This window comes from Colobus angolensis, unplaced genomic scaffold, assembly GCF_000951035.1.
Source record: "Colobus angolensis palliatus isolate OR3802 unplaced genomic scaffold, Cang.pa_1.0 Scaffold401, whole genome shotgun sequence".
NCBI lineage: Eukaryota > Metazoa > Chordata > Mammalia > Primates > Cercopithecidae > Colobus > Colobus angolensis.
Window position 1 is genome coordinate 1370144 of NW_012117389.1, and position 11046 is coordinate 1381189.

The following is an 11046-nucleotide window of genomic DNA, read 5'->3' on the forward strand; positions in this document are numbered from 1 at the left end:
GAACTATTGCAAGTCAGGGACCATCTGCATTGACTGTTTTCAAAGTCTTCATTGCCAGACAATGCAGCTTTGGGGAGCTAGAGAAAAGTCATCAACATTAAAAACAATTTTACATTTTCCTTCAGTTCTCAAAGGTAGAAACGACACTAGATATTTAGTCCTGTGTATTCCCTCTAGAGAGGAGAGAAATAAGCAACAGAGACGGGAAATGACACTGTGAGTGGCAGAGAAAATAACAGCACAAAGGTCTCATTTGTATAATTTGACCACTGAATGGGAACGTGAATTCCTCTGTACCAATCTGAAGTTACGGTAACTAGTAAAATAAGCACATTTTAAAGTGTTCATGTTAATATGAATCTCTAGACTGTAGATTATCTGAGGACAGTGACCTTATCTACATTATACAATGTTTACTTCCAGTTGCTACTTCAGTTACTGGCACATAATGGACACTCAATAAATACATGTTGGAAGATTATTCTTTGAATGAATATAAAGAGTTTATTTGGTGCGTATTTGGGTATACAACAACAAATATTAAACAACTTTTTTAAACTTTTTGTGCACAGGACAGAAAACTGCCTGTACATGCTATGTCCACTTTTGGAACACAGATTTTTAACAATTATTAATGCACAAATCTTACATATCATGCAACTCTATGCCAAGAACCCAACTTTCTTCCATGCAACAGATATGAAGATCTAAATGGAAACCTAGCTAAGTCTTAAACACTTTTCCAGTAGCAAGTATAATATATGTTGTTGAGGGAAAACCAGTCTTAACAATTCCTTGTACACAATATTCATATGCCAAATACAATGACAGGAGGACTCATACATATACAGGTAAGACGTTTCTTGTTTTAACAACACAAAAGACAACATCACAGTTCCACAGTTCCTGTCTTTACACAAGAAGCCACAACAATAGTTTAACATGATACACAAATGGAATTAAGAGAAATCTACACTTGAGGATAATTTTTTGAAGTTATCTTTACTGACTGGGGTTGACAATACAACTCAATTTCTACGCACAAAGTACAGCACAATAACTTGACCAGAATATTACAAATCTAAAAAAAAAAAAAAAAAAAAAAAATTGGTAAAAATCACAAGAACACTGTTACCTTGAGCCTGAGAAGCCAATTCAGATTCAACCCTGAATTTGGTTGATTTGGATTAAGTGACGCAAAAAGTCAATAGAACCATTGAATTTCAGAAATCATAAAGTTGCACTATGCCAAAGAAAAGAGTACATGTGAATTAAGCGTAGATAGAAAACATCAAGCCAAGAAAACAACACAATTCACATAATTTTGTTTGCCCCGACAAAACATTTAAGCAGTTAATTTTGTTATGTTTTGCTTTGTTTGTTTTTGAAGAACAATTGTGGTCTTTGAAATTTTCTTGGTGGGAGAGCAAATTTTGATCAGCATCAGTGCTGTGAAATCTTTTTGGATTATCATCCCCAAAGTATAGGTGAGATCATGAGAAAATTTGGCAGTCCTTCTCCCAGATTTAGTTCACTGAAATGCTTGGCATTCTTTTGCACAAGCTCAATCTAAATAATGGGGCTTTAGTATGGACGATAAGAAGGTCTAATGGCAGATAGAATAGTGAACTCTGCCTGTTTGTTTGGTAAATGTCACTGACAAATTTGAACTTTTGGGTGAAGGACTGCGAGAAGAATTCAACAGCACCTGGAGGTAAGGTTCTGTTACAGAGCCCTTCTTTTGCCCTCACTGGCTACGTTGATTCATTGTGGCTCATGGATTTGCCTCCGTTCAGCACGCCAGAGACACTTCTGCTCTTGGTTGGGGTCCCGCTTCCAGATCGGGAGAACTCCGTGAGGTCGTGCAGTGATGGCTCCTTGTACATGGCCACTGAAAAGCACACAAAGATGGTGTAAAAGGCCTTCAAATGGGCATACCGATCGTGAAAATTTCTAAGAATAGCTTGTAGGTGTTCTGTTCTACACACCTAAATGACAAGGATGTGAGGTAATGCATATGTTAATGAGCTTGATTTAGCTATTCCACAATGTATACATATTTCAAAATATCTTGTTCATAATAAATATATACGATTTTTATGTCAATTATAAATTAAATTCAGAAAAGGAAAAAGAGAAAAAAATACATTAAAAAAATGGGCGCACCGCACTGGTCCTCAACTTTTCTTTTGGTTATTAGGCTTCTGTGCCTTAAGCCAGACATGAAAAACACTGCTTTCAAGGACTCAGTAGAGCATGGACAGGATCAGATGAAGCAAAAATCTAGCCTTGGTGTAGTAGTGTGTAAAGAATTTTAATGCCTCACTTCAATCACATATGGTTATGTAAGAGAGGATTAATAAAAAATGCATTTAATAAACCTCTTAGAAGTTTAAATATCATCTATAGCATACTGTGCAAGGCAAATATTACAATTTAAAATATTTTAAAACATTGATTTCTATCATACTTTAAAATGAAACACTTTAAGAGCCTAAGTATTGGATAATTCTTGGCATATTAAATGGTAAAATTTATTATTGTTGTGCTATAAATAAACATAATAGCTTAGAGTTATGGAACACTTATAACACTAGATACTACTCTAAGTGCTTTGCATGCATTATCCCATTTAGTCCCTATGAGAATCTTATGAGTACTCTTATCCATATTATACAGATGGACTTGAGGCATACACAGGTAAATAACCTGTTCAAGACCATCCAGTTAGTAAAAAGTGAACTTGGGCCTTGAATCTAGGCAGTCTGGCTCCAAAAAACGTGCTATAAAACACAGTGCTATGCTTGTTTGAATTGCGCAGTGTCTGCCTCTCCTCTAAACCCCTACTCTAACCCCAGGCTAGTAATCTCTTTGAAGTCTTCCTCTGCTTTGCCTGCATTTTCTGTCTCTTCTCTACCATATTTCACTATTTCTTATATTCCTATCTTCCACAGCCTATTCTTATCCCTCACCCTTTCTAATCTGCTATTAATTTGCTAATAATGATGGGAAAACTATAAGCAAAATTTGCTGAAATAATGTGTTGGGCCCTTAGAGAGGACCCAAGGAACTTTCCGGTGTTAAGTGTACACACATTTTTTTTTTTTTTTTTTGAGACGGAGTGTCGCTCTGTCGCCCAGGCTGAGTGCAGTGGTGCGATCTCGGCTCACTGCAAGCTCTGCCTCCAGGGTTCACACCATTCTCCTGCCTCAGCCTCCTGAGTAGCTGGGACTACAGGTGCCCACCACCACGCCTGGCTAATTTTTTTGTATTTTTAGTAGAGACGGGGTTTCCCCATGTTAGCCAGGATGGTCTCGATCTCCTGACCTCCTGATCCACCCGCCTCAGCCTCCCAAAGTGCTGGGATTACAGGTATAAGCCACCACACCCAGCTGTGTACACACATTTTTAACACCTATGTTTCTGCCCAGGCAACACTGTAGCATAATTTGGGGGTCTTGGCTGTCCTGAGTTAGCATGTAAGTTACTTCTACATAAGTAAAGTGTCACTATATGTACATGCATTATGGAAAAATTAAAATCAGGAGACCAAATGTTTTTGAGTGTTACAAAATGTAAGGTTTTAAAATAAATGTCTTAATGTGGAACAACTGTTTCATTTTCAAAAGTATTATTAAGGACTGTTTTAAATTACTATTTCTAAATGTTCAACATCACTAATCATCAGGGAAATGCAAATTTAAACCACAATGGGATACCACCTAAAAGCTGCAAGAATGGCCATAATTAAAATGTCAAAAAAAAAACAGATGTTGGCATGGATGTGGTGAAAAGGGAACACTTTTACACTGCTGGTAAGAATGTAAATTAGTACAACCACTATGGAAAACAGTATGGAGAATCCTTAAAGAACTAAAAGTAGCATTGGATCCAGCAGTCTCACTCCTGGGTAGCTACTGAAAGGAAAATAAGTCACCATATGAAAAAGACACCTGCACAGGTATGTTTATAGCAGCACAACTCACAATTGCAAAAATATGGAACCAACTTAAGTGCCCATCAATCAATGAGTGGATAAAAAAAAGTGGTATATATACACCGTGGAATACTACTCAGCCATAAAAAAGAATGATATGATGTCTTTTGCAGCAACTCGGATGGAGCTGGAAGCCATTATTCGAAGTGAAGTAACTCAGGAATGGAAAACCAAATATTGTATGTTCTCACTTAAGTGGGAGCTAAGCTATGAGGACACAAAGTATAAGCATGATACAATGGACTTTGGGAACTTGGGTGGGGGGAAGGTTGGGAGTGGGGTGAGGGCTAAAACACTACATATTGGGTACAGTGTATACTGCTTGGGTGATGAGTGCACCAAAATTTCAGAAATCACCACTAAATAGCTTGCCTATGTAACCAAAAACCACCTGTACCCCCAAAACTATTGAAATTTAATAAATAAATAAGTATTATTTAGTAGCACAATCCATAGTTCCCAAAATATCAAATGTACCTTTTAGTGGTTTGGGCAGAAAATGAGCTGCAGGCTTGTTCTTCTTCACATGGTTGCCTTTCATGATCTCTCCTTCTTTGTTCAGACCCAGATACCACCCTCGGCCTGACTGCTGCTGACGGTATATCATTGATGAATATGTCACATAATAATTTTCAAACACTGATTCTTTGAATTTGCACTCAGGTGTGAAAAGTTCCTGCAACAAAAGTATATAAACAAAAGTTCAGTGTTTATAGCTACGAATTTCCTGTAGAATCATGCGGTATTGCCTTTTAGGAGGTTAAGACATACTCTGTAAAAGCTTGTATGATTGGTGCTCTATTTTAATAGTATAAACTATCATAATTGGAAACCAGCAGACTATATATAACATTTCACATGATGCTTTAGAAAAAGCCGTAAGTGAAAGTGTTATTGATCAATGATTAGCTCTCTTTGTAACAGGTAATGGGAACATCAGAATAAGCCACATAAGTGAAATATATCGGACAACTACAAGAGTCAAGGATTGAAAAGACAAGCACAAGACTGACACATGGAGCTTTGTTCCCTTCAGGGTTCAATATGAAAAAAAAAAAAACAAAAACATTCGGTCCTTGTACTTAATTTTCATGGATTCTTGAGTTATTATACACTATGGTTGTCAATTGCCTCAGGCTGAAACCTGTGTTACAGTGCTTTCTGCCTATGTTTCTAAAAGAATGCTACAAAGAAAGCCTACCTTTTACTTTTAGGTAAACCAAATCGATTTTTTTTTTTGGATCAATGAACCTTGACTTGAGACAGAAAGAAAAATTCCCCCCTCACCCCATCCTTGCCTTACAGTAACATTTACATGCAAATCAATACAAAAGCAAGGAATTTACAGTGATTTTACTAGCAGACATGATAGAGCAGCCCAGTGGACTTTGAACTCAGGAATGTGGTTTTCTGTCATGCATTTGGCCATTTTTACTTTAGACTGGATTTTTCAAAAGAAGGGCTCCTGCCCTCAATAGACTATTTCAAAGAAAAAAAAAAAACAACCTTTTGTGTGTTTGAGTGTACGTGTGTCTATGTGTACAATAAACAGCCATTAAAAATGATAATTTCTAAGCTAAATGAAATGAATAGTAGATTTGAATCCATAAGTAATCCACAGAGTAGCAAAGGGCCTACTTGGAGTGGAAGATTGTTAGGAAAATGCTAACTGAGCTACATGTGATAGAGGCACCAATTAAACTACCAGATTTTTGCTAATTTGCTGAGATGTTATCAGGAAAAACACTTGGTACTATCATCAAAAACATGTATACAAACTAATATTGCAAGCTTTCTGGGGCACCAGTCTTTTAAAAACAATGTCTCCATGGTTTTACCTTTCTTTATTTTCACATTGGATACCATTTTAAGCAATACACACTAGCCGAGCAGCAACATCTGAAGCCCTCTCAGTCACTTCAGCAAAGAGGGATGTATTCCTCATGCAAGGCAGCTTTTCTCTGAAATTTAAGCACTCAAGCAATTTCCTTTCCTTTTTTCTAGGATTCTACGATCAGTGCTTCACACAGTAATCTGCCTAATCTCCCCTCAGCTTCCCAATCTGGCTCCCAGAATGCACGAACTGGAGTATCTTTGGGGGTTATTTCAGCCTAGGGGCACACTCATAGATCTTCAGAGGATTCACACAAATTCAACCTACTCAAGAAGCAATGTACTTCTAAGGCAACTGTCACATGTTAGGAACCAAAATGTTCTATTTATGGGCTGTGAAAACTCCTCTTTGTAGGATTTCTCAACATAGAGAAAGCCAAGAAAGTACCAAGAAATTTGACTAGAAGTCTCCACATTTCCTTTAGTGGTGAGGACAACTACATAGAACGTTGCTGAAATTCTTTGGGAATTAAATCACTGTATGGAAAAAAATCATCATTGGAGAATGGATTTTCCTTTCATAAAGAGTCAAACCATTTGAAAATAAATCTGGTGAAAAATGCATATGATCAAGGCAAGTGATACCAATTAGCCACATAAACAATGTATGGCTGACTTCAGAATGGTGAGATGGGATCATTGCATATTCTAAGTCAGGTCCCCAAAATGGGCTGCATTTAATGTCTTGTGAGATAGCAGCATTCATTCATTCCTTTAATACACATTTTCTAAGGATCCATTATGTACTTGGTTGGTGCTAAATATTCATAGGTAAGTAGTATGTGGCCTCAGACAGCTTATCATATATTTGTAGGCGTCAAGCATGTACCCAAATGTCATAGATACAATGTGTGCTACCACAAGGAAAGAAAGGGAGGCTTACAGGAGGTGCTGTATGAAAACAGAAAAAGCCAGACTTAATTCTGACTGAGGGACTAGGGAGGGATTCACAGAGAGGGTATCATTTTAGTCAAGCTTTTCAATACAGAAAACGGAAGAATAATATTTGAAGCACAGAGCCACACTTCCTCTACTTTTTCTGTATTCTCTGTCTTAGTAATTGGAGTCCACCATCCTGGCAGTTGCTCACACTTAACACTTCAGAGGGCCTTTCATTTCATTCCCGTGCTCTCATGACCTTCACCTTCCATTCCCAATGCCACTGCTCTACTTTGCGCCTTATTACCTCTTCACTGGACTGCTGTCATAACCTCCTAACTGGTTTCTTCTCTTCAGCTGGCAGGTTTGCTTTCCTAAAGCAAAGTTCCCTTCCTTGGGAAATTTGGATGATTTCACCTTGCCTATAGTAAAAACAACAAACAACTTGATGTAACATTTAAAAATTCTCCACAATTCAGTCACTACCATGCCTTCCAGCGTCATCTTCCAGTGTCATTCACCACAGAACCATGTGTGCCTTTGTGCTTTGCTGATGCCTTTGCTTAGAATGTCATTCCTTTGTTTCTCTATCTACTGGCTTTCCTCTAATCCTCCAAGGCCTAGCTCAAATATGACTGTTTCCAGAATCACATATAATCTCTCCCAATCAGAACTGATCACACCTGTTATCTGTGCTGCCATAGACTCTATCTACATCTCTAGCATGGCCCTGTGACTCATACAACTGTATGATTAGCTCCAGATGGTAGGGAACTTGTCTTACTTTTTCCCCCAATCTACCTTCCCCCCACAAAAATGACACGTTAGCACATGGCAGACCACTTGATTATTGTTTATATAATTTGAATTTCAGATGTTCAGATTTAAATATTGGAAATTCTAGGATTCAGAATTATCAACTAGTAAAACGTCTGCAGGGAATTTCCTTAATACCATATCATGAAATCAGTTGTATGTAAAATGAGGTTGTCACTGCATGGACAGATTCTGCAAGTGTAATTTAGTATCTGTTAAGAATAACATAGCACCTACAACATCAGGAGAAAAAACTTGGCAATTGTTACAACTATCGAAAAATGGCAAGGAAGGACTCAATGAACTGAATGCTCTGTCACATCCTGGCAATTTCTTAGTCATCACCACTAAATTTGGACTCCAAAACTCCGTAGAGAGGGAGAAAAATGAGGCCAAAAAAAGAATGTTGAAGCAACCAAAGGAGTGTTCTGTTCTCTGTGTATGACACTGTCATTTTATCCAGTGTTGAGTAGGCAGAAGAGGCTTGATTTTTATCAAATGTGAAAAAATGTGAACATCCCACCCAACACAGGCAGGTCCACCAAAAGGACACAGTTTCACCCCTATGTCTCTGCAGTGATTCATATGAATAATAGAAACTGGATTTGTCCCAACCCACGAAATCCCTGTTCAGAGGAGACTAGGTAGATGTACGCCAAGGAACCAACCTACTTTGATCGATCTGGAGATGCTCACTAGTGCACTGGAAGAAGGTACCATAGTGGTCTTGACACATGGGAGGCACTAAATAAAGGCAGCCATCACTGTGTTCTGGATTTAATAGGCACTAGATAAATGTCTGCTATTGTAATTAATGCATGAATGAGTTAAAAAGATGTCATGCATTCCCTGCATAGTCACTGAGAAATTACTTGACATGACTACAAAATAAAAGATGCTTTAAGTCTTATAACCTTTTATGTGTTGATTTCTCTTCAAAGAAATATGTTTTGCATATCTATGTTTTTTCAGAAAAATAATATTTATTTAATGAAATAATCAATCTGTCTCTAAAATTATTCCTCTGTATAATCATATCTATTCCCCTTGAAGTTCAATGTCTGTTTCTTAGTGAATACTGAACCTTTTATTTAAGAAATTCATGGTGGCTCACGCCTGTAATCTCAGCACTTTTGGAGGCTGAGGTGGGTGGATCATGAGGTCAGGAGATCGAGAGCATCCTGGCTAACATGGTGAAACCCTGTCTCTAGTAAAAATACAAAAAAAAAAAAAAAAAAAATTAGCCAGGCATGGTGGCATGTGCCTGTAGTCCCAGCTACTCGGGAGGCTGAGGCAGGAGAATCACTTGAACCTGGGAGGCGGAGGTTGCAGTGAACCGAGATTGCACCAATGCACTTCAGCCTGGGTGACAGAGCAAGACTCCATCTTAAAAAAAAAAAAAAAAAATCATCTCAGTTAGTATTATTATAGTATAATGATAATATTTTGGGTAAGGAATGAAGGATCTACATTCAGAGAATAGGTGGATCCAGGAGCAAAATCTAATATTCCTTTTTACCAGCGTACTCACATGATGATGGAGGAAATAATTCTTTGGAGGTTGAAATATCACTGACAAGAATAAAACATTTGAACCCTGAACATCACATCCATATAACATATTGGGGAATTGTTACAATCACAGATGTTAATGGTCAGCTGCCCTTCTCAGGGCATATTAAGACCTCCACACAGACTTTGAGAGGCAAGTGAAGAATGCATTCGTGCAACAGTTATGTTAAATATATGCAAATAACCGCAAGACCCAAGGGTGTACCAGAAAACATTTTCTCCCTAGAACAAAGGCTTGGGAGCAATATAAATTGTTATTCTCTGTTACAGTCAGAAGAAGCAACAGTGGCCTGGCTTGCCCCTGGCACCAAGGGCAAAGTATAGACAGAGTGTAGTAGTATCTCTGGCCTCCCAGAGCTGGAGCCAGGTTAATAGAAGAGTGGGCTGCGATGATGGCTTCCCTGAATGGAGCCAAGTAAGGACCATGTCAGTCAGCAGATGGTGTGCAGCTATATCTTCAGTAGCCATACCAAAACGATGAGGGCTAAAATATCTGTATAACATTTATGTTATTTCAGAGTCTTAAACACATCTCCAATACCAAAAGATACACACCAAGACTAAGTGCCTTCTTGATTAAAATAAGTAATTTGGCAAACAAAGGCCTTAATAACAGGGTTTTCATACTTTTTTTTTCACCCTGCTCTTGTATTTTCAGCTATAGTGCAACTATACACTGTTTCATTTGAGTCCGCATCTCAGCAGGATGGGAGGCTTTGAGGATTGCCATGCAGACTGTAAATGTTTCCCTTTAGCATATTTCTCTCAAAAACATATATATATATATTTTTTTTTAACATGGGCTGCACTGATTCCCTTGGATCTAGAGAGAGCAACAGACTGTACTGAAGTTGTCCATACATAAAACGGGAACACTAAGTCCCCAGTCTGGCGAACAAAGCCTGTGATGGCAGTGTTGCCAAGTGCACACATCCTGGTATAGATTCATGTGTCTCAATATATTTTGTTTAATTCACATGTAACATTTTTTAAAGCAAGAACAATAGAACACAGAAAGAAAAACAGTTGATAGATACTATGAGTGGGCATTTAAAGAATGTTTCATAATGAACCTAGAAAACACAGTTTCCTCTTTTTAGTGAGTTTGATAAACCTACTTTAACTAATCTACCTTTTCCTTCTACATTCCCACCTCTCTCTTCTTCTCCTCTTTTCCAGTCGCATTTTCAGTAGCCCGACCTTCCAATTCATTGAACAATTTCTGCCAGTAGCAACGGTCACTCTTCTAATTCTGAGCCATGTTCTGATGATAATTAATTTTCCAGATTAAAAGTTAGGTTATTTAAGCAGGTTTGACTTGCGTGCACCAATTATTCCCCAGCCTAATGAAATTAATATGCAGATTAAAATTAGATGTTCAACTCTGTTAAAAAACTTGAAACAACAGAACCTTAAAACATAAATCATGCCCATGGGGGTGACAATGTAACTACCTATATTGTCTATACAGGCTTCCCTTCCACCAGTGATTTCAAAATCCAGGACTAATTATTATATTTAGGGCTTTGATGTTCTCTTCCAGGGTATATTTGATGTGAATGAACTTCATTATTACTGAGATCAAAGCATGGGAAGGGAGAGATTGAGGAAGAGGGAATCAATACTCACCCAGTGCACTGTAGCTAAGCAAAATTATTAATTCACGATAAACAGAATATGGATTGCTCCCTCAAATATCCACTGGACTATTAGATACTTGAAGGCAGCTCCTAACATAAGGTCTGGCATACAGTAAATTATCAAAACATACCTAGTGAAATAAATAAATTAAAAATAGAACATATGAAGAACATATGGAAGCTCCCTTGTATAAATCCAAAAAAGGTTTAAATGTGGCACTACATTTTCCAATGAATAGAGGACTATTT

At 37.7% G+C, this 11046-nt stretch overlaps 1 protein-coding gene across 6 annotated transcripts in view; it reads right to left on the reverse strand.

Annotated features, from left to right (window-relative positions):
• Positions 1 to 481: 481 nt before the first annotated feature.
• FGF13 (fibroblast growth factor 13) overlaps positions 482 to 11046 on the reverse strand; it is a 550802-nt gene continuing 540237 nt past the window's right edge. For all 6 annotated transcript variants that reach the window (XM_011955826.1, XM_011955822.1, XM_011955823.1 and 3 more), the window contains 2 exons: positions 4475 to 4673; positions 482 to 1891 (listed from right to left, as the gene is read on the reverse strand). In XM_011955826.1, coding sequence (XP_011811216.1) covers positions 1755 to 1891; positions 4475 to 4673 — 336 coding nt within the window. In that variant the 3' untranslated portion in view covers positions 482 to 1754. The remainder of the gene's footprint in view (positions 1892 to 4474; positions 4674 to 11046) is intronic.